The 23891-nt window shown below is 41.9% G+C and overlaps 1 protein-coding gene across 2 annotated transcripts in view; it reads left to right on the top strand.

Annotated features, from left to right (window-relative positions):
• DOCK11 (dedicator of cytokinesis 11) overlaps positions 1 to 23891 on the top strand; it is a 137147-nt gene that overhangs the window by 104101 nt on the left and 9155 nt on the right. For both annotated transcript variants that reach the window (XM_040628803.1, XM_040628795.1), the window contains 4 exons: positions 3717 to 3823; positions 11730 to 11852; positions 15729 to 15842; positions 16376 to 16522. In XM_040628803.1, coding sequence (XP_040484737.1) covers positions 3717 to 3823; positions 11730 to 11852; positions 15729 to 15842; positions 16376 to 16522 — 491 coding nt within the window. The remainder of the gene's footprint in view (positions 1 to 3716; positions 3824 to 11729; positions 11853 to 15728; positions 15843 to 16375; positions 16523 to 23891) is intronic.

Raw genomic sequence — 23891 nt, 5'->3', positions numbered from 1 at the left:
TGGCCTCTTTCTAGATCCTTTTTTTCCTGTTTCAGGCGCTGGACTAGAAGGGAAAGGGGAAGGAGATGTGCAGTTCTCCCTGCCACCCGCACCCCTACTTCTCTCAGTCAGCCGAAGCTCTTGCTCTTCCAACCAGAGAGACCTTCGGGATTATCCTTCTCTGCCTTTTACCTAAGTTACCTCTAAGCGCTGATGCTTGCTGGCTGTTCGTTACTCTCACCCCCACGGATATAAAATAAAAATCAGGTCTGAATGTCCCTATTTGTGTTTTATCTGAGAGCCCCCAAATATTCTAGATCTCCTGCTTTGGAGGTTAGACTTTATGTACCTTTCCCTCTTCCCGAGGGCAGGCACAACTTCTCCCCTCCACCCCCCACCCCCGGGGGAAGACAAGCGTCAAGTCTCTGCATTCTTCTACCCCCACTTGGCATCCAAGGTTCAACAAAGCTTCCATCCTAGAGGGTTCCCCCAACAACCCAGAAACAGGAATTTCCTTTCCCATAGAGTCTGTTCTTTTCATTCCTTATAGGGTAATGTTGCTCCCTTTCTCAAGTCTTTGTACCCAGGATCTGATAGCTTAAGTTCTGCAGGCTTTTTATTTCCTGATTCCTTGCTAATCACAGCCTTTCCCCTCTTTTGCCCTCCTCCGGGACTTTTAACCTCTTATCCTTCTTCTGACCAGCCGTCTTATTTTATCAGGGGTTGGACTGCTTCCCCATCCTCCAAACTCCTCCCCACTTTTTTTCCTGGGATCGCTTGTGCTCAGGGTAATGGTCTGTCCTAGTTTGCATCTTGCTTTCCGTGGGACAGCAGTCGGGAATCGAGGAGCTGTAGCTATAAAGGGCAAGGGCAAGGAATCCAGGTCGTATACCAGAAAGATCGATAGCTGACTCTCGAATACCACCTTTTATAACGCTACACAGGGCTATGTGAGGTCCCTGAAATACATGCCTCCCTCTGTTGGGGTATATACACTGGCCAGTTCTAATTCAACTTGCTTCATCTGAAAATCTTTGCAGCATTTTAAAGACTCTCACAACCGGAAGGGTCCTCATATCACTGGATAGTTTGGTGGGTGCTAATAACTTAAGCAAACAAGGGGATAAAGTCTCCTCCAGGTAGAGCTATGTCATCAGGCATAGGAATCAAGATAACACCTCTTAGCAAGAATAGTGGACTCTGAGGCTAGCAATCCTTAACAGTAGTCTTTACGCCAGATGAAGCAGACAACACACGCCCAAGTGGGTGTTGACCTGTCAGTTTCTGAGAAGAAAAAAACAACATAATTTGCCCTCCTTCTACTTAAAATTTATACTGGGAGACTCTCTCCCATGATGCTTTAGTCTCATCTGATCTCAGGCATAGGAATGTGCCTCTTTTTGTCCTCCCCTAAATCCCAGCATTCTAGAAGATTCCTAGATTTGGGAATCACTTAATAAATCTCAGAGCAGACAGGAATTTCTTCCCTGGTCACGGACCTAGCGGCCAGAGGCCTTCAGGGCCTGATGCTTTTCTCTGGTCGAGGACTATATCGCTTTGCTCAAGTTTGGGCTCCCTCTTCCTTACTGCCTGGCCCTTGACTTCACAGAGGTGATCAACTGGGACATTTTCTCCTCCATTTCAAAATGTTCTCCTAATGCACTACTCAGAGTGGCCAGTCTGAGACCTGTTTGTTACTGGTCCACAACAAGATAAGGAGTATTATCCTGAATGTAAATCAGCTATGGCCCTGATCATGTTTAGTTCAGCAGACATCCCCCCCCCCACAGACTTCGTCGAAGAAGGAAATGATGTATTGATTTACATCTGGTGCGGGTTCCTTATCCTGCTGCGGTCCAGCGCTTTGGATAGAGTGCTCCTAGAAGTCCATGACAGACCATCGTAGGCATGCTTATCTTCAGAATCGAAGTGTGTCATGCCCTATCTTCAGTGTCTTTTATTACCTAATTTCTTTGAACAAAAATGGCCCTAAAATCCATTGAGTCAAAGTAAATCTCATTTTCATTTCTGCCTCTCCTTCCTTCCCAGAAATCCACTGACTGCTCCCCATGGGTTTCTCCGTTCTTTTTTTTTTTTTTTTTAAGATTTTATTTATTTGACAGAGAGAGACAGCCAGCGAGAGGAAACACAAGCAGGGGGAGTGGGAGAGGAAGAAGCAGGCTCCCAGAGGAGCAGGGAGCCCGACGCGGGGCTCGATCCCAGGACGCTGGGATCATGACCTGAGCTGAAGGCAGCCACTTAATGACTGAGCCACCCAGGCGCCCCTCTCCATTCTTGATAAAGGACGTAACCCCATCTTCCCTCACCCGAATTCCGTCTCTCCCTCCCTCTCTCTCTCTCTCTCTCAGAAGCGAGGTGCTTACTTGATAACTTATGCTCCGTCAAGCATCCTACCAGACGGCCTATGTCTAGTTAGCTTTCATTGAGACAAGAGGAGTTGGCAAAACCCAAGCCCTGATACATGACCTTTTTTTTTTTAACTGGAATTCTGAGAAATCTCCTAAATACGAAGTCTGACTCTCTTAAATCTTCCCTCTTTTTTTTCCCCAACCTCTAAGCTCGGGAAGCTTTCCAGCGCTTTAGCTGTGAGGAGATCATGCTTTCTAAGCATCACTATTCTAGAGGTTGTAGAACGGTTTTTATTTGCTTGTGACCACTTTTCACTGACGAGCAGATTCTTGTATAAGGAGGCTGAATTTTCCATAACTCTTCAATTACAGCCCGCGTACAGAAGGGTAGGTAAAGGCGGCCATGACAGGGGTCGTTTGGACATGTTCCCCTGTCCAGAATGTGTAGGGCCGCCACGTTGCCTGCCTTCTCTACCTAGACTCTCGCTTGACGGGAACCGTTTGGTCCACAGTCCCATGGCAGCTGTTCTCAGCTTGAGCCACTTGCTACTTCCCAGGGGTCCAGCTGTCGCCTCCCTTACTATACCAGCTGGCAACAATTGTCCTATCTTGGAACAGCCCATTTATTTATTGATAGCTGTGGTCGTTAATAATTCATTCAACACTCCTTATACGCTGGGTTCTGGTCTAAACACTTTGCGTTTCCTTTAATTCTCATAAAGTAGCTGTTATCTCTGTTTTACAGCCGATGAAACTTTTTACAGTTCTAGAGAAAAGAGCAGGTCTCAAATCACACAATTAGTGATAGATCTGAAGCCACCGACCTCCGAAAGCTCTGACTGTCCCAGGGTCTGTCCCTTTTCTCCAAGGATGCTTCGGCCCTGCCGTAGGTTTTCTCTTTCTGCCTCTCTTACAAGTCCTAGGCTAGGCTTCCTCCAAAGACCCACTTCCTTTTCCAGTTCTACAGTGAAATTAGGAACTAGAAATGGTTACAAAAGTTCATTCTCTGGTTACTTGAAAAGTACCTGCCCTCCTTGGTTAGGTGACAAACCAGAAACATACAGGATCGAAGTGTTAGATGACACCAGGGAAACATTGACTGTACTTGCCATTGGAAATCAGGCAGAGCCCAAGAAGGAGACTTACTTGTTAGTAACTTGAGCTCTCTTTTTGGGGGAAAAGACTGGGAAAAGGTGCAGTAGATGGAAATCATTTGTAAAATTCTTTAGACTGAAAAGTGCACTTAGGACTTCGATCAGCACAAAAATGTCTGCGTTTGTTTTTAAGGGTAACCAGTCCCTGTAAGGCTGTCATTTACAAAATGCTTTTTTAAAAATAAATTCCTTTCACTGCTTTCTATTCATACAGAATTATTCCCTAATGGATGTTCAGCCTTCAAGAAAATTACTCCCAATATAGATGAAGAAGGAGCAATGAAAGAAGATGCTGGAATGATGGATGTCCATTATAGTGAAGTAAGATTCCAGGACCTGCAATGCCAGTTATATAAATTTAACTTCTTAAAATTTATACTAAAAAATTATTACAGCTAACTTAATTTGGAGGGTAACTAAGGACAGATGAACTGTAAGCATGAAAACTGCCCGGGGCAGAGATGTCCCTATTTGGAATATGGAGCCCTGTCTCTGGAACGGTTCCTATTGTCTGGTTTTAGAGAGGCGGTATTTATCATCTTCAAATTACCATCCCAGTAACCAGATCAGGGTCAACATACTTTGGAAAAATCTCCATAAAAAATATAGCTAACCGTGTAACAGCTACACAGAGTATGCATAAGAGTCTTCTTAAAAATGGAAAATTTCTGCTGTGAACCTCATATGAATCCCAAACGGCTTCGGTTGTCAGTCAACAAATATTTATTGACTTGTGAGCAAGGCTCTGGACCTGGTGATGCAGGCGCTATAAAATAATTAGCGAGGGCTAAACCCTGACCTCCAGTGTCTACCTGGACAGCCGATACACCTACACGGAATGGGGGAAAAAAAAAACAAGACCACGCCATTTGACTAATATACACAGTGTGTTCCATGTAAAGTCAAAGGTGAGAGAGATGCCTTTGAGCTGAGGTGGAAGAGCGAGCTATGATTAGAGAGGGGTGAAGAAAGGCGACACCAGGAAGGCAGTCTAACAGGAGGACACTAGCAGGGACAAAAGCTACGAGGTGGGACAGTGTAAGGCATTGGGCCAGTGGAATGGATCCTTTTGGCTAAACCCAGTTGGGTTCACACAGAGAAGAGAAATCATTGAGGTCAGATTTTTGAGAAACTTGAAATGTTTGGGCTTTATTCAGCAGAATATTGACTTGCTCTCGAAGGTTTGGGGAGAGAACAATGGCAGGATGAAAGCAAGAAAGAGGAGAGGGTGATTTGGCGGTGACGTGGGAGACATACGCTGCCCAGGAGTCCAGACACGAGGCAGTCAGGGCTGCAACCCACCTGCTGACAGAGTCACGAAACACTACGAAGAAAGGAGGACGGTCTGCTGTCTGTGGGAGGGGAAGAGTCAGAGGCAGCTCTGAGCTTTTGGGCTTGGTTATTCCAGAAAAGACACAGGTGGATGATTTTCCTGGGAAGATGACGAATTCCGTTTTGATGGGTGTTGAATTTGAAGTAGGAATGTATTGAGATGGAAATAACCGTCAGGCCATTAGAAGTTTGGAACCGAATCTGAGGAGAGAGATCAGGGTTAGAAGGCCACATCTGGAAATCATCTGTGAGAACCAAAGCAGAGTGAGGATGGGAGATAACAGAGCCAGTGAAAACCAGAGAACCAGAGACAGAACCACAGAGAAGTTTGCAAAGAATGGGAAGATGAAAAAAAGAACAAAAACTGAAATGTAAGGGGTTGGAGTCCTGTAGAAATACATTCTCTTAGAGTTGTATGAAGAAGTATAAGCAATCAGGTGGAAGTGACAGGGGCATACTGCATTATACTTTGTGAAATTTTTATATATATATATTTTTTTTTTAAGATTTTATTTATTTATTTGACAGAGAGAGAGAGACAGCCAGCAAGAGAGGGAACACAAGCAGGGGGAGTGGGAGAGGAAGAAGCAGGCTCCCAGCGGAGGAGCCTGATGTGGGGCTCAATCCCAGAATGCCGGGATCACGCCCTGAGCTGAAGGCAGATGCTTAACGACTGCGCCACCCAGGCGCCCCTGTGAATTTTTTTTAAATATAAGACAATCTCAAGTCAGCTGTAATTAATTTAGCTAAAGTGACATGCATAGAGGCTTTAGCTATTTCTATATGGGTCCCTCCCCTCAGCAGTAACATAAAGACAGTACCATCCTGGTGACTTCAAAATAAATGTGAAAGCTCTTTGTAACTCACGAAGTACTAGAAAAATGTCAGGCTCGATGGCTCATCTACTTGACAGTGACGTTACCTTTTACCCCAGAACCTAGAAGAGTAGATATTTACAGCATGTTTGCTAAGTCAGTTATAACGGAACCTGAAGAAACTTGAATTTTAATTCCAGCTCAATTCTTGACTATGAAGCCTTGGGTAAGTTAATTCACATTTTTTGGTCTTACTCAGACTTAAATGATTTTCCAGAGCCTTCCAGTTGTTATGGGCTGACAGTGGAAGGATTCAGGGGAGTTCGTGGAAGATAAATGGTTGAGCACAACTGAAGTTCCATTCTTGTCTTCCAAATAGCGGCTTTAACCTGTTCATAGAAGTAGCCTTGAGCCTGACGCTAATACTTTCAAGGAGAACAGTAACATTTCTTATTAGTCAAGAACTATAATCTGTTTTCTATGTAAGCACATTTGTTGGAACTCTTGTGTGTTCTACAGTAATAATTCATATATTTTATTTGATGTATACAGATAGAATCATGTTCAAAAAGAGCCTTTGTATGTTTCCGCTTATGGAAGAAGGCTTCCTCCTCTTGCCCCAGCCAAAGGAAAAATAACTGAGACTGATTTATGAGCTTGACTGACATGAAAAGTACAAAGGGTTGTCTCTTTAGTGCCTGTATTTAAATATGTGAATTAAACCAATAATAATGAAATTTAATTTGTTTCAAAAACTGCATTTCTGAGCTTTGATTTGCAATAGTTTTTAAAGACGTAATGAACACATTCCTAAGTGAACAGCTTGATGAATTTTGACAGTTGTACACATCCGTGTAACTTCCCACCAGAAACAAGGAAGAGAACACATCCGTTCTCGCAGAAAGTTCTCTTGTGCCCATCTCCAGTCAGTCTCCCCTCCCCACCACCTGATTTCTATCACCATAGATTAGTTTTGCCTGTATTAGTGTCATAAAAATGGAAGCGTTCATTCCATTCAGTACATACACTTCTGTGTCTGGCTGCTTTTGCTTAACCTAATGTTTTTGAGATACAGCCATGTTGTTGAGTATATCAAAAGTTTGTTCTTTTTCATTACTAAGTAATATTCCATTATAGTGATAACTAATTTTTTTTTTTAACCCATTCTCCTGCTGATGAATTTTGGATTATTTCCAGTTCGGGGCTGTTGTGAATAAGGCTGCTCTAAACATTCTTATCTGTGTCATTTTGTGGACATCTGCTTTCATTATTCTTGGGTAAATACCTGGGAGTAAAATTGCTGGATCCTAGGGAAGTTGTGTATTTAATCTTATAAGAAATTGCCAAAGAGTTTTTCAAAGTGGTTGGACCATTTTATACTTCCACCAGGAGTGGATGAGAGTTTCAGTTGCTCCACATCCTCACCAATATCTGATGTGGCTAATCTTTTTTTTATTTTTGCCATTCTATTAGGCGTGAATTGGTATCTCATTGTGTTTTTATTTTATTTTTTTGATGTAAAGTTCGATGATTCGTTAGTTGCGTATAACACCCAGTGCACCATGCAATGCGTGCCCTCCTTACTACCCATCACCAGTCTATCCCATTCCCCCACCCCCGTCCCCTCTGAAGCCCTTGTTTCCCAGAGTCCATAGTCTCTCATGCTTCGTTCCCCCTCTGTTTACCCCCTCTTCTTCCCTTTCTTCTCCTACCGATCTTCCTACTTCTTATGTTCAATTTATACTTCACTTTTTTTTTAAAGATTTTATTTATTTATTTGACAGAGATACAGACAGCCAGCGAGAGAGGGAACACAAGCAGTGGGAGTGGGAGAGAAAGAAGCAGGCTCATAGCGGAAGAGCCTGATGTGGGGCTCGATCCTGTAACGCCGGGATCATGCCCTGAGCCGAAGGCAGAGGCTTAACCGCTGTGCCACCCAGGCGCCCCTATACTTCACTTTTTTTTTTTTAAATAGTCTCCACACTGGGCGTGGAGCCCAACACAGAGCTTGAACTCACAACCCTGAGATTAAGACCTGAGCTGAGGTCAAGAGTCGGACCCTTAACCTCCGGAGCCACCCAGGCCCCCCATTATTTATATTTTCCTGATAACTAATGATGTTGAGCCCTTTTTTATGTGCTTCTTTGCCTTTCATATATCTTCTTTTGTGAAATGGGTGTTCAAGTCTTTTGCCCAGTTTTAGAAATGGCATTTTTTGGTTGATTTGTAGGCATTTTTGATATATTCTGGATAGAAGTTCTTTGTCAGATATATGTGCTGCAGATTGATCTTTGATTTGTTTATTCATTTCTTAATTGAGTCTTCTATTGAGCCAAAAGTTTTGGTTTTGGTGAAGTGCAATTTACCATCTTTAGTGGTTGGTTCTTTTTGTGTCTGGTCCGAGAAATTTTTGCTTACCTCGGGATTGTAAAGGTATAGTCTTACATTTTTTTTAAGATTTTATTTTTAAGTAATCTCTACAGCAAACGTGGGGTTCAAACTCACGACCCCGAGACCAAGAGTCACACGCTCCTCTGACCGAGCCCACCAGGCACCCCCTTACCTTTTTTCTATAAACTTTGTTTATAAATTTTATATTTAGGTCTATAATCGAAAGTTCATTTTTGCACATGGAATTAGATAGAGGTCAAGGTTGAAGGCAGCTATGTAGATGGTTCACACCGTATGGGGGAAAATGAAACGTTCCTTTCGCCTGATTGAATTACTTGGTGCTTTGGTCAAATTTCCGTTCTTTACATGTGTACAGCCTATTTCTGGACTCTGTTCTATGGCACTGATTTATTTGTCCATCTTGATATGACTATTACACCATCTTGATTACTCTAACTTTCTAAGTCTTGAAATCAGATAGTGTTAGCCCTCTGGCTTTTTTTTTTTTTCCCCAAGTCATTTTGGCTCTTCTACATCCTTTGAATTTCCATATAAAATTCAGAATCCTCTTTTCTAATTTCCTCAAAATAGCCTGCTGGGAGTTTTTTGGGGATTTTATTAAGTTTATATATCAGTACATGGAGAGTGGCAAGCTTAACAATATTGACTCTTTCAATGAACATTTATTTTGGTCATCTTTCATTTTCCCCAGCGGTATTTGCTGATTTTTCAGGGCAAAAGACTTTGGCTGGATTTATTGCTAGATAATTGATGTTTTGCTGCCACTGTAAATAGTATTGCTTGATTTCTTTCTCAATTTGTTGTTGCTAATATATATCAACAGAGTTGATTCTTGTTTGTTGATCTTAGGATCTGCAACCTTGCTCAATACACGTGTTCGTTTTCGTAGTCTCTGTATTCCTTAGGCTTTTCTACATACACAATCGTGTCATCTGCACAGATAGGCGGTTTTACATTTGCCAATCTATCTGCCTTTTCTCTCTTTTTGTTGCCTTGTTGCACTGGCTAGAACCTTCTGCATCATGTCAAATTTAAGTAGCGAGAGCAGACATTTTGACTCCTTCTCAAACTTACAAGAAGAGTGTTCAGCCTGGGGCATCTGGGTGGCTCAGTCGTTAAGCGTCTGCCTTTGGCTCATGTCATGATCCTTAGGGTCCTGAGATCGAGCCCCACATCAGGCTCCCTGCTCAGCGGGAAGCCTGCTTCTCCCTCTCCCTCTGCCCCTGCTTGTGTTTCCTCTCTCGCCATGTCTTTCTCTCTGTCCGATAAATAAATAAAATCTTTAAAAAAAAAAAAAGAAGAAGAAGAGTGTTCAGCCTATAGGTTTCTTGTAGATGCCCTTTATCAGATTGAGGACGATCCCTTCTAGTTCTTGTTTGCTGAGAGTTCTCTTTTAATATCATGAAGGGATGTTGAGGTTTTTCAGATGCTTTTTCTGCCTCTATTGCTGGAGGTACCATTTTTCTCTTGGATCCTGCTTTCTTCTATATATTACAGTGAATTTTTTTTCCCTATTATAAACCAGCTTTACATTTCTGAGACTCCCTAGTTTGTAACAGATTTTTAATTCCCCCAAAGTCCTTCCTTCCCACTGTTGCTAGAAATTTTAATTTGGCTAGTAATTGTTAATATACGGTTCTTCAAGTAGCAATATTTAATGAACATCGACTTGGCATTGGCACTATACTAATAACTAAAGAAGCCAGTATAAATAAGAGACTGTTACGACTCAAGAGTCGCAGCCTATTTGGAAAGTTAGCTACATAGATAATGGGCAAGTAGAGTGATAGATACCCACCCAGTGAATTCTCGGAGCAGGATAAAAGGTATCTAGTGTCTTGCTGGTCTGTATTGTTTAGAAGGATCCGAGAAGAGGTGATACCTAAGCCATCTGAAAGGGGTTAACCAAGTGAGGGGGAGTAAAGGGCAGAGGGCATGGCATGAACAAAGGCACAAAGTTAGGGCAACACCGTGGTGTCGCAGGCAAACTACTAGTAGCTCGTTATTGTTGGAGCATAAAGTACAAGGCTGGGCATGGGGAATGGTGAGATTATAGAAGCATCGGCCGGACTATTGCAAGCCTCCTGTGCCAAATGAAAGGACCTGTCCTTTGCTCTGTGAACGAAGGGGTGGCCCTCATGAGATTTTTAAGAAGGGGAGAGGGATGTGGTCTGGGTTTGCCTCGGAATCAGAAGCCCACGGCAGATAGATTTATAAGTGCCGAGGCTGGAGGCAGGAAGGTCAATTAGAAAAAAAGAACGAAGTCTTAAACCTTAGCAGTGAGAGTAGAAGTGGAGAGGAAAGGTCTGATTTGAGAAATATTTAAGAAGTCAAACAGGCAGAAGTTGGCGATGGGCTGACTAGAGGATGAGTGGAGAGAGAGTACATCCGTTTTCCAGGGCTGCCGTAACAAAGGACACACACGTATTGTCTCACAACTCTAGCATCTAGAAGTCTGAAATTAAGGTGTCAGCAGGACCATGCTCCCCTCTGACACTCTGGGGACAATCTTTCCTCGCCACTTCCTAGCTGGTCTCTGGTGTTCCTTGACTTCGAGCTGCGTTACTCCAGACTCCGCCACTGTAGTCACATGGCGTCCTCCCTGAGCCTCCGTCTTCTTGTGAAGATGCCAGCCATATTGGATTAAGGGCCCACCCTACTCCAGTATGATTTTGCCGTAATTAATTATATCCGCACTGACCCTATTTCCAAATAAGGTCACATTCTGAGGTAACTGGGGGTTAGAACTTCAACGTCCCTTTTTGAGGGACACACTTGAGCCCATCCCAGGGGCTGAGTCAAAACTACTCTTGAGTTTTCTAAGGAAGGGTTCATAGGGTGTTGCCCCTGGCTGAGTAGGAAAAACACAAGTGAAAGAACCAGTTTAGGAAGAAGTTGAGTTCAAAATTGCCTAAAGGGCATACAGGAAGAGCCGTTCTAGCGTTCAGTTCTGTAAATCTCAACAGCATCTCTTCGAGATAGAAACAAGCTGTTAAGGCCCATGGCTCGCAGCGGCCATGGGCTTCGTCTTCTCATTGTTGAGAATGTGAGATGGTGGGTCAGAAAATAATTTGTCACAGCTGTTATTGTTCTGGCACGGTCAGAAATCTCTGTCTTGAGCTATTATCCTCTCATTCTCCCCAGTTTTAGGGCCAACAGTCAGGAAGGAAGCATTTGTTACCAAAATTGCTTCATTTTCATAAACCTCCATATCGCTAACACAAGAGCTTGAAAGTTGTCAAATCTTCTTGAGACTCTGTTATATGACGTATAAATATAACTTCAGTATAAAAAAGAAACAATGAACATTCATAGGCTTAGTGGGATTCACCCCATCAGACATTCGTTTGGAACAAACAATGCATCCCCTTTTAAAGATACTCCTTTTTAATGGGTGACATTTGTAAGTACAGTTAACGTCTTCATTGTGTGAGTAAGCAAAATTAATAGGTACACTTCGCTATTGTCAGGGATTACTTTCATATTTTTAAGAAGGGTTTCCATTTCAAATATTCGAAGTATTTGATTTAGAAAATAGAGTTATCTAAACCCTACTCCTTCAGTGCACATTCTGTTTGTTCTCTGTGACCTTGAACTGGTTCAGAATTTATTTGCCCAGAACCCTCAAACCATCTCTAATTCCTGATTGCCTTTTGCTCTTAATGCAGGAAGTGTTGCTGGAGTTGCTGGAACAATGTGTGGATGGCTTATGGAAAGCAGAACGTTACGAAGTAATTTCTGAGATTTCCAAGTTGATCATTCCAATTTATGAGAAACGTCGTGAATTTGAGGTAGGTAGTTAAAACTTTGTATCATTGGCCTCAACTATGTTTTATTTGGGTCTTGGGAAAAAAAATAGGTAGTTATGTCACTCTCCCTCTACTATGTGTCCTCTGAAATTTAGAAGGTTCGTTGTATTATGGCATTTGGATTTTATTCTAGAATATAGATACTTAACTGTGTTGTTTTGACACATTTGTCCAATTTGAAAGTTCCCGTCCTTCAAACTGCTGGGAAATCCTAAAATGAGAATCCTACCTTATACATTCCTATAAAATTTCCAAATGAAATGAAGGGTAAAACATCCAAAATAGAAGTTTACATTTCGATTATGTAAGTGGTTCTTAAAACCTTTTCATCTAGCAATCCCTCCCTTTCCCCTCAGGGCATAAAAAATTCAGTGTTGTCTTCGCCAAACCTTTGCTCCAAAAAGCTACTGAATTTCCATGTCTGCATAGGCCTCGCCTGTTCTTTGCAATTCAATGGGGAGACAAAAGGTGCTGGCAGCTGACAATGGGGGAGGTAATTAAGACACTAGTAATAGTCCTACCAAGAGGAGTTTTTCCAATTTAGTCTGCCAGCCAAAGCTGTTGATAAAGGGGAATTAATAAAGACTAGTAGTATAATGAACCTGTTGCCGCCCACAGTGAATAGGAATGTTTTATATCCAAGTCTCTGAGTCTGTCATCATTTCTACCCCTACTGTGCTGGGTAGGGGTGATTTAGGATTCAAGCCCCCCCCCCCCTTTTTTAAAGCAAAGCTCTTTATTCTTAAGTATAGCAAGTACGTGTTCATTGTTGAAGAAGTTTCCAGAAGGGAAACACATTTAATACCACCTGCATAGTGTTCTAATCTCTGCTTCAGACTGGCTCTGATCCAACTCACTTTTTCTTCCCAGGTTCTAGGCCTTTTTCTCTTTGCCATAATTTTGGTGTCTATGGGATATACCTGAAAGACCATAATGGAGTTCAAGTGATTCTATTAGTAAGCAAGAGTTGAATAATTAAACCTAGGTCATAGAGGTGGCAAAGGATAGCCCATGAGACAAGAAAACAAATGGCAGGGGCGCCTGGGTGGCTCAGTTGGTGAAGCGTCTGCCTTTAGCTCAGGTCATGATCTCAGGGTCCTGGGATCGAGCCCCACGTCGGGCTGTCTGCTTGGTGTCTGCTTCTCCCTCCTTCCCTCCCTCTCCCTCTCTCAAATAAAGAAATAAAATCTTTAAAAAAGAAAAGAAATGGCATTGCTCCTTTTATCAGAGCATTACATCCTAAGAACCTTTGTAAAATGCCCATAGTACCACTGTCTTACTAGCTCAAAGATCGAGCTGTTAGAAACCCAGGGAGCATTTTGCCACTCAATCAACTAATAAGGAAGAAAGAAAAATATATCTTCTCTACACGTGAAAGGAAATGATATTTTCTACAGGGACCCCACTCCTGTTTCCCTGGAGGCTTGTAAAGGTCTGTGCAGATCCCCGGCGTTCGACACGAGATGTAGTCATTGTTTCTAGGACACCGATGTATAATTTTTCACTGTATCTTTATGGGATGGGCTGAAAAGTGTCACAAATAACAGCCATAAAGATAAGGAAGATTTCCCTCCAATTGAGCTCAACTGTTTCTGTGCTCCCCCTTTTTTTTTTATTGAGGTGAAATTCACAGAACATACATTAACCATTTTAAAGCGCACAATTCAGGATCATTTAGTACATTCGTGATATTCCAAACCGACCACCTCTCTCTAGTTTCAAAACACTCTCATCACCCCAGAAAAACACTTCCTACCCACTAAGTAATCACTCTCCGCCCCACCCGCCAGTCCCTGGTAACCATTAATCTGCTTTCTGTCTCTATGGATCTGCCTGTCCTGGACGTGTCATAAAAAGGGATTAATAAAGACGTGACCTTTTGTGTCTGGCTTCTTTCACTTAGCATCGTATTTAGAGGTTCATCTAAGTTGTAGCATGGATCAGAACTTCATTCCTTTTTATGGCTGAATGATTCTCCGTCGCATGGATATGCCGCAATTCGTTTATCCATTTATCCACTGGCAGACAGTTGGGTTGGTTTCCCCTTTTGACTGTTATAAATAGTTGCGGTCATAGACATTCGTGTGTAAGTTTCTGTGTGGCCATATGTTTTCATTGATCTTGGGTATATACCTAGGAATGGAACTGCTGGGTCATAGGATAATTCTTTGTTTAACTTTTTGAGTAACCACCAAACTGCTTTCCCTTTTACCTTCCCCCCGGCAATGTGTACATTCCACATTCTGAACATCGCTTATTGTTTTGGGTTTTGCGTGAAAGCCGTCTTAGTGGGTGTGAAGTGTTATCACAGTGTGGTATTTGATTTGTATTTCCTTATGACCAATGATTTTGAACATCTTTTTATGTGCTTGTTAGCCATTTGCATGTCTTCTTTGGAGAAATGTCTATTCAAGACCTTGGCCCATTTTTAAATTGGGTTGTTGGTCTTTTTGTTGTTGAGTTGTGTGAGAGTTCTTTTTTTGTTAAGATTTTTTTTTATGATTTTATTTAGAGAACATGCGCGCACGGGTGGGGGGAGGGGCAGAGGGAGAGAGAGAGATTCTCAAAGAGACTCCCCACTAAGCACGGACCCCAACAAGGGGCTCGATCCCATTGACCCTGAGATCATGACCTGAGCCGAAATCAAGAGTTGGGCGCCCAACCGACTGAGCCACCCAGGTGCCCCTGAGAATTCTTTATATTTTCTGATAGTAAATCTTTATCAGATCTGTAATTGGCAAATATTTTCTCCCATTCTATAGGTTGTCTTTTCACATTCTTAATAATGTTCTTTGCACAACGTGCTCCCTTTTTCTGGGTGTGGAGATGAGTATGTTCTTTGCAAACTTCTGTAAGCTTGGGTAAAAGCAGTCCTCTCTGAGGTGTATACTCTTATTTTTATATCTGCATTTTTTTAAGATTTTTTATTTATTTTACAGAGAGCACAAGTGCCAGGGAGGGGCAGAGGGAGAGGGAGAAACAGACTCCCCTCTGAGCAGGGAACCCAGTACAGGGCTGGATCCCAGGACCCCGAGATAGCATGACCTGAGCCGAAGGCAAATGCTTAACTGAACCACCCAGGTGCCCCTGCATTTTTTTTTGTTTGTTTGGCTTCCTCTCTTGGTGGTCTGCTACATTCCTGGGGCTGCCATCTATGCCTCAGACTGGAAGGATCCAGATCTGTCTGGCTTCCCGTTGCTAAATCACTCCACCCTGCTTCGTCATCCAAAAATGGGAGAGGGAAATTGCCCCCAGCTTCTGCTCTTTCTCTGAGCTCGACTCTATCTGCATTTATTTTTATCTCCAGAAGTTTTTGCACAAGTTTTTAATTCCCATCTCTGCCATAAGGGCTCAAGCAAAGCATTTGGCTTCTCTTTCAGTTAAACTAATTCAGACATAGAGAAAATAGTCAATGGTACAATATGTTTAAAGTAGACATTACCATTGAGATGTGCATGAAATGAACAGGATATTTAGAAATACATAGATATACATATATATCAGTTCTACCCTTAGACTTTGTTTTTAAGATTTTATTTATTTATTTGAGAGAGAAAGAGAGCACAAAGACAGAGGAGAGGCACAGGGCGAGGGAGAAGCAGACCCCCTGCAGAGCACGGAGCCCCATGCAGGACTCGATCCCAGGACTCCAGGATCATGACCTGAGCCGAAGGCAGCCGCTTAACCATCTGAGCCACCCAGGCGCCCCCCTACCCTGAGACTTAACCTGGTTGAGGAATTTTGCCTAATTGTGACAAAGGGGCAGGGACTCCAACAAAACCATTTTGAAAAGGAAATAGCATTGCTTCCCCGACCCCCCACCCCCACCCCGCTGATTTGTATATTCTCCTTTTTCAGAAACTTACTCAAGTTTATAGAACTCTTCATGGAGCTTACACAAAAGTTCTAGAGGTTATGCATACAAAAAAAAGACTTTTAGGGACTTTCTTCAGAGTTGCCTTTTATGGCCAAGTAAGTATACTTCCGTTCATAAAGTTGTTTTTCTTTTGAAACATTCACCTTTGAATTGTGAGATTGCTATAGCCCTGGGTGTTGGCTCTTGGACTCTGTCTAGATAGAGGGTGGGTCACAGCAGCCGGAAGCCTCTGTAAGTGTAAAGGTCACTTTGGTTTCCTTCTCTAAATCCATTAGGTCAGAGTCCCACATAGATTTGAATTTTTCCCTCAGTTTCATTTTCTGTTGAACTTCTTAAAGTATATATTAAATGTCTACCACTGCAAGCTTTCAAAGAAATAGGTAAGTATGACAGGGAGTGAGAAAAACCCTAGTGCGGAGAACTTCAGGCCAATTATACGTCCCTGTGACGGCAAATTTGAAAATTCTCACTTATTTGAAGTTAGAAGAGTGAATACACGCCACGTGGCGTTTGGTACGATTTAAAATGTTTTTCAAATATATTCTTCCTCGTTATTTGGTACACTTCGTCTAAGTGCTATGCTTGCTCCCACTATTTATAAGTGATTGTGTGTTTCCCTTTACAATAGTCTTTCTTTGAAGAAGAAGATGGGAAGGAGTACATCTATAAAGAGCCAAAGCTCACCGGCCTCTCAGAGATTTCTCTGAGACTCGTGAAACTTTACGGTGAAAAATTTGGCACAGAGAATGTGAAAATAATTCAGGATTCTGACAAGGTAACCTGTACCCTGTATTTCGAAATCATTGTTTGTGAGTTCCAAACGTGGTACACTGCTGACTTTTTTGGGTTTTCGCTGCTGAGGGAGAAGTATGGAAATAGAGCCCGCCAGACAGTGAAAGAAAGGATGGGGGTTTTGGAGCCAGAGAGAGCAGGATTCCAATCTCCATTCTCTCCCTCTCTTTCTTTCTTTTTTTTTTTTTTTAAGATTTTTATTTATTTATTTGCAAGAAAGAGCATGAGAGAGAGATTACGAGCAGGAGGGAGGGGTAGAGGGAGAAGCAGGCTCCCTGCTGAGCAGGGAACCCGAAGTGGGGCTCCATCCCAGGACCCGGGATCATGACCTGAGCCAAAGGCAGACGCTTCACCGACTGAGCCACCCAGGCGCCCCAAATCTCCAGTCTCTTGCTATTTCCTAGCGAGGCGACCATAGGGAAGTTACTTAACTTCTCTGTGCCTCATTTTTCTCATTAGTAAAATGGAGAGAATAGTAGTGCCTTTAGTGCATTTCCTTCTAAGCTAGCCTTGGTTCAGTAGTTACATGTGCAGTGAAGTAAGTTGAGGAGCGATCCCTTGGCCTCGCTCTAAAGCTTACCCATGCCACCAGGCCCTGCCAGGGCAGGATGGAAAAGGTTCCAGCAAGAGAGGCTCTTCCCTAGAGATGCATGGTGTCCTGTAGGCACCATCTGGGGAAAGTACCGTAGGAATGCCTGACCGTTCTTAGTCGCCCTAGATGTGCCCAGAACGAGAGCTGGTCGTTAGGGCAGGTAGGACCCACCCAGTCCAGGATCTGCAGGCCACAGCGGTATTTACTGAGTGACTAGGATGCAGGCGTCTTAGCGCAAGAGGACGGCGTCGCCAGAGCCAAAGGCTCGTGGCCATGGTAAGGACATGTCACAGCCCATCATGAAAATGATCTCTTCACTTTGTAGGCTTAACTCGTCTCTCGTGGAGATGCTTTTACCTTGACTCTCTGCCTGAGACATTTCAAAGTAGACATGCTGGTAGGTCCCAAGGTCATTAATATTTGGCACCGTCCCTCTATTTCTTTCTTTATCCGTGTCACTATTTTGTGTTGTTTTATTCAGTTAAGACAACGGAAGATTTTATCTCCCTGTAGCCAGATAGTCTCAGGCTCGTTGCCACACAACTGACACTATAAATGGAAAGTTAATGGAAAGCCAGGCTTGCTGAACAACATGCCGTTTTCTGCTTTATTTTGCCTCTGAAAACCCGGCAAGCCAGCGCGAGGGACAAACCAGTCTCAAGCAGCTGGGCCCCTGACGTTATCTGTGTGCACAATATGGGAGGCGTTCTCCATTGGCAACAGACCTCATGAAGCGCTTGGTACTTTGAACGTCCTTATTTCTTTCTTAATGTGTGCAAGTAAAAATTAAAAACACTCTTGTACCTTGCCAAAGAACAAAATCTGCTGAAGGTCACAGACAGTTCGAAGAGCTGTTCGGCAATATTTTCCAATATTTTAAACATACGTTTCCTTGGACCCGACAATTTCACGTTTAAGGGTTTTTTTAAAGGGGGGAAAGGGCAGAGGGAGCCCCCAGCGTGGAGCCCGACCCGGGGCTCGATCTCACGACCCTGAGATCATGACCTGAGCTGAAATCAAGAGTCAGACACTTAACCCACTGAGCCACCCGGGCGCCCCTCATGTTTAAGATTTTATCCTGTAGGTGCCCACCACCGTAAAGATGTATGATTAAAGGTGTTCATTGCTGCGAAGTTTGTCTAGCAACCTGGAAGCAATCTAAATGTCCATATGGCTAAAGAAATGGTATTATCCACACAAGGATACACCAGCCTATGCGCTAAAAAAATGACATAGATTTGGACGTGTTGATTTGAACCTCTCAGGATATACTACTGAGGGGGGAAAGAGTGAGGTGCAGGAAATCATGGCTAGGATGATCACATTGGTGTGTAAATTGATGTTCACAATAACTTGTATATGCTTAGGAAATTTCTGGACTGAGACATACAAAACCGCTAACCATGCTTACCCCTGAGGAGAGGAACTAGAGTCTTACATAGCAAGAAATTGTTGACTTTTCATGTATACCCTTGAGGGCAGTTTGAACGTTTTACCATATACATAGTTTACTTTCATAAGGTTAAAGTCAAGCTTGACCTCTTTTTTATTTCCCTTCTATGTTTCGTCTTAGCCTAGATAATTACCTCAACTATCTCCTGAGGTCTCTTAGGAGAAGTCTGTCTTTTTTTTCCCCTGGGTCTAATTGACACATCATGTTACATTAGTTTTAGGGGTACAGCATAGGGATTCTGCAAGTTTATATCTTAACGCTCAAATGCAGCTCCCACCTGTCCCCATACAACGCAATTACAGTATCATTGACTATAGTCCCTATGCCGTGCCTTTTATTCCCGTGACTTACTCATTCCATAGGTGGAAGCCTGTATCTCCCTCTCTCCTTCACCCATTTTGCCCATCCCCCACCCCTCCCCTCTGGCAACCATCAGTTTGTTCTTTTTTTTTTTTTTAAAGATTTATTTATTTATTTATTTATTTATTTATTTGAGAGAGGGAGAGGCAGACTCCCTGCCGAGCAAGGAGCCTGACACGGGGCTCGATCCCAGGACCCTGGAATCCCCCAAACCAAAGGCAGACGCTTAACCCACTGAGCCACCCAGGTGCCCCCAGTTTGTTCTCTGTAGAGAAATCTAGCTGTTTACTGGAAGAGAAAAGAAGGTTAAGGCTTCTGGAGATCGGCTTTTAGATTTTTACGTAAGAACAAATAGAATGGATTTGGAGAAGTTAAAAGATGCTAAGAAACTTTCTATGCCCTGGATGTCCTCCTGTATACGTGGAGGGGAAAAAAGCATACAGAGACTGTTCCCCGAGAGGTTTTTGTTGTCTTTGTTTGTTTGTTTCAATTTTCGTTTTCTACGCCGAACACGAGAAAGGGCTATCGTAAATTGCAATGACATTGACAAAGTCACCAACAACCAAGGCCCAAGTCAAATTGAGTTGGGAGAACACTGAAAGAGGGGCCTGGGCACGGTGTCAGGTTAGTGGGGAGACTGACGGAGGGGAGGGTATTGAGGGCCCACAGATGGAAGGTCCAGCAGGGACAGCTCTGAGATTTGCCTCCAGCAGCATAGCTTCTTAACGTGGAATTCAGGCTCTTCACAAAATGGTCCATAACTACCATAGTTTATGTCTCCGGAAAAGAACTATTCTGCTTTCCCGTGGTCCCTTTGGAGGACCAGAAGACCTATGAAAGGTTTCACGTCATCAAGAGTGCCCACCCTTACAATGTCAGTCACTTCTTGCGGATGTACGAGTCGGTAAACTTTTCTGTAGGTTAACTGTGTCATATATATCAAAATCCTTAAAACCATGTAAATCTTTTAATGAAGCAACTTCTCTTCTAGGAATTTATGCTGAGGAATAAATCAAAAAATAATGCACGTAGTTTTAAATGCAAGGATGTTCATCAGAGCATTTTTTGCAATCGCGAAAAATTGAGAAACAACCTAAGACTCTATTGATGAGGACTGAGCCTATAAATCGTGTGTATCCATACATCCATTAAAAGTCATTTTAATGACTGGGGCACCTGGGTGGCTCAGTTGGTTAAGCGTTTACCTTTGGCTCCGGTCATGTTCCCAGGGTCCTGGGATCGAGCCCTGCGTGGGGCTCCTTGCTCAGCGGGGAGTCTGCTTCTCCCTCTCCTTCTTCTTCTGCCTCCCCCCACTTGTGCTTTCTCTCTCTCTCTCTCTCAAATAAATAAATAAAATCTTTTTTTAAAAAAAAAGTCCTGCTAATGACCATATAGAACTATAATAACTATGTTTTTGTTACACATAACATAAAATTTACTATTTTGACCATTTTTCTGTGTGCAGTTCACTGGTGCTCCTAGCACCATGTTGGAAAGCGGCAAAAGTGGGCATCCTTGCTTTGTTCCTGATCTTAGAGGAAAAACTTTCAGCCTTTCATCATTGAGTACAATGTTCACTATGGGTTTCTCATAGGGGCCCTGGATTGGATTGTGGAAATTCCCTTCTGTTCCTGGCTTGTTGAGTATTTTTATTATGAGAGATGTTGAGTTTTGTCAAATGCTTTTGCTGCATCAATTGAGATGATCACGTAGGGTTTTTTTCCCTTCATTCTGTTTTTGTGGTGTATTACATTGATTGATTTTCATATGTTGAACCATCCTTGCATTCCACAAATAAATCCTACTTGGTTGTGGCATATAATCCTTTTAATATGCTGCTGAATTCTGTTTGCCAGTCTTCTGTTGAGGATTTTTGCATCAATGTTCATAAGGGGTATTGGTCTGTAGTTTTTTGGTACTGTCTTTGTCTGGCTTTGGTTTCAGAGTTAATGCTGACATTATAGAATGACTCAGGGTATGTTCCCTCCTCTTGAGTTTTTCAGAAGAGTTTGAGAAGGATTGGGGGTAGTTCTTCTTTAAGTGTTTGGTAGACTTCACCAGTGAAGACATCAGGTCCAGAGCTTTTCTTCATCAGAAATTTTTTTAGGATTTTATTTATTTATTTATTTGAGAGAGAGAGAACAGGGGGAGGGATAGAGGGAGAGAATCTCAAGCACACTCTGCACTGAGTGTGGAGCCCAACATGGGGCTTGATCCCATGACCCTGAGATCATGACCTGAGCCAAAATCAAGACTTGGACACTCAAATGACTGAGCCATACAGGTGCCCCAGAAAAAAATTTTTTAGGTAGTCTCCACACCCAGCATGGAGCCTGACATGGGGCTCAAACTCACAACCCTGAGATCAAGACCTGAGCTGAAATCAAGAGTTTGTTGCCCAACAGACTGAGCCACCCTGGGGCTCCCATCAGAAAATTTTTGATTACTGATTCAATCTCCTTACTAGCTATAGATCTATTCAGATTTTTCTTTTTTTTGTGTTTCTAGGAATTTGTTCATTTCATCTAGTTATTTAAGTTGTTGGCGTACAGTTGCTCATAGTACTCACCTATAATCCTTTTTATTTCTATAGAATTGGTAGTAACATCCTCATTTTCATTTCTGATTTTAGTAATTTTGAGTGTTCTTTTTTTCTTAGTCCATCTGGTTAAAGATTTGTCAATTTTATTGATCTTTTCAGAGAACAAACCTTTGGTTTCATTGCTTTCCTCTATTTTTCTATTCTCTATTTCATTTACCTCTGCTTAATCTTTATTTCCTTCCTGCTGCTAGCTTTGGGTTTAGTTCCTCTCTTTCTAGTTCCTTAAGTTGTAGAATTATGTTGTTGAATTGAAATCTTTCCCATTTCTTAATGTTGTGTTTATCACTATAAATTTCCTCCTTAGCACTGCTTTTGCTGTGTCCTGTAAGTTTTGGTGTCTTGTGATTTTTGTTTTCGTTAATCTCCAAGTATTTTCTAATTTCCCTTGTGATTTTTTTTCTTTGAATCATTGATTTTTTTAAAAGTGTTTAATTTCCACAAATCTATGAATTTTCCTATTTTACTTCTGTTATCGATTTCTAACTTTATCCCATTGTGCTCAGAGAAGATACTTTGTATGATAATGGTCTTTTTAAATCTATTGAGACTTAATTTGTGGCCTAACATGCAGTCTATCCTGGAAAATGTCCCATGTGCACTTGAGAAGAAAGCGTATCGTTGTTGGGTATTCTGTATATGTTTGGGAGATGTAGTGGTTTATTGTATTCTTCAAGTCCTCTATTTCCTTACTTACCTTCTGTCTGCTTGCAGTATCTAATATTGAGAGTGGGGTATTAAATTCTCCAAGTATCATCGTAAAACTGTTTCTCCTTTGAGTTCTGTCAATTTTTGCTTTATATAGTTTGATGGTCTGTTATTAGGTGTGTAGATGTTTATGATTGTTTAGTCTTCTTGCTGTACTGAGCCTTTTATCAATACACAGTGTCCTTTTTTTTTTTTTGTCTCTTGTGACCTGTTAAAACTTCAAGTCTATTTTGTTCAATGTTAGTATATTCACCCCTGCTCCCTTTTGGTTACTATATGCATGAACTATCTTTTTCTGTTTTTCATTTTCAGCCCATGTATGTCTTTGGATCTAAAATAAATCTCTTGTAGACTGCATATAGTTGGATCATAATTGTTTATCCATTCTATAAATCTCTTTTGATTTCATTTTAATCCATTTACATTTCGAGTAATTACTGATCACGAGAGACTTCTTTCATTCTGCTATTTGTTTTCGTATGTGCCTTATAGCTATTTTGTATCTCATTTTTACATTACTGTCTTCATTTTGTTTAATTAATTTTTTTTTAAAGATTTTATTTATTTATTTGACAGAGATAGAGACAGCCAGCAAGAGAGGGAACACAAGCAGGGGGAGTGGGAGAGGAAGAAGCAGGCTCATAGCTGAAGAGCCTGATGTGGGGCTCGATCCCACAACGCCGGGATCACGCCCTGAGCCAAAGGCAGGCGCTTAACCGCTGCGCCACCCAGGCGCCCCTGTTTAATTAATTTTTATAGTGAAATGGTTAATCTGCTTCCCATTTCCTTTTGACTGTATTCTTCAACTCTATTTTTGTGGTTTTCTTGGGGATTATATTTAACATCCTAAACTTATAACACTCCAATTTGAATTTATAACTGTTTAACTTCAAGAACATACAAAAAATCTGCTTCTTTAACAGCCCCATCCCTACCCCTTTGAGTCGTTGATGTGTAGAATTATATCTTTATACATTGCGTGTCCAAAAAATAAACCAATAATTTTTTTAAAACATTAGTCTCTTAAATTATGTAGGAAACAAAATTATTACATGTGATGAGTGGCTTCTCTCTTGATTCTTTCAAAATTCTCTCTCTGTCTTTGGCTTTTGACAGTTTGATTTTAATGTGGTTCAGTGTGGGTCTCTTTGACTTACCCTACTTGGAATCTTTTGATCTTCTTGGATTTTTATAGTCATGCCTTTTCTCAAATTTGGGAAGTTTTCACCCATTACTTCTTCAAATATTACCTCTGCCCCTTTCCATCTCTTCTCCTTTCAGGGACTCCTACAATGTGTGTGTTGGTCCGCTGGGTGATGTTCCACATGATTGTTTTATCTTCAAGTTCCCTGATATTATTTCTGCCTGTTCAAATCCGCCTTTGAATCCCTCTAGTGAATTTTCATTTTACTTATTATATTTTGCACCTCCAAAATTTGTTTGGTTTCTTTTTAAGTTTTCTACCTCTTCGTTGATATTGACATTTGTCCATACATCATTTTCTTGACTTTCTCCACATCTTAGTCATCAAGACAGTTGTTTTAAAGTCTTTTTCTAGTAGGTCTACTCTCAGGTCCTTTGGGGGGATAAGTTTCCATTGGGTTGCTTTTCTCCTTTGAATGTGCCACACTTGCCTGTTT

Source organism: Ursus maritimus, assembly GCF_017311325.1.
Source record: "Ursus maritimus isolate PB19 chromosome X unlocalized genomic scaffold, ASM1731132v1 scaffold_X1, whole genome shotgun sequence".
NCBI classification, from domain to species: domain Eukaryota; kingdom Metazoa; phylum Chordata; class Mammalia; order Carnivora; family Ursidae; genus Ursus; species Ursus maritimus.
Note: the sequence above shows the minus strand (reverse complement) of the source record. Positions and strands in the feature narration are given on the sequence as shown.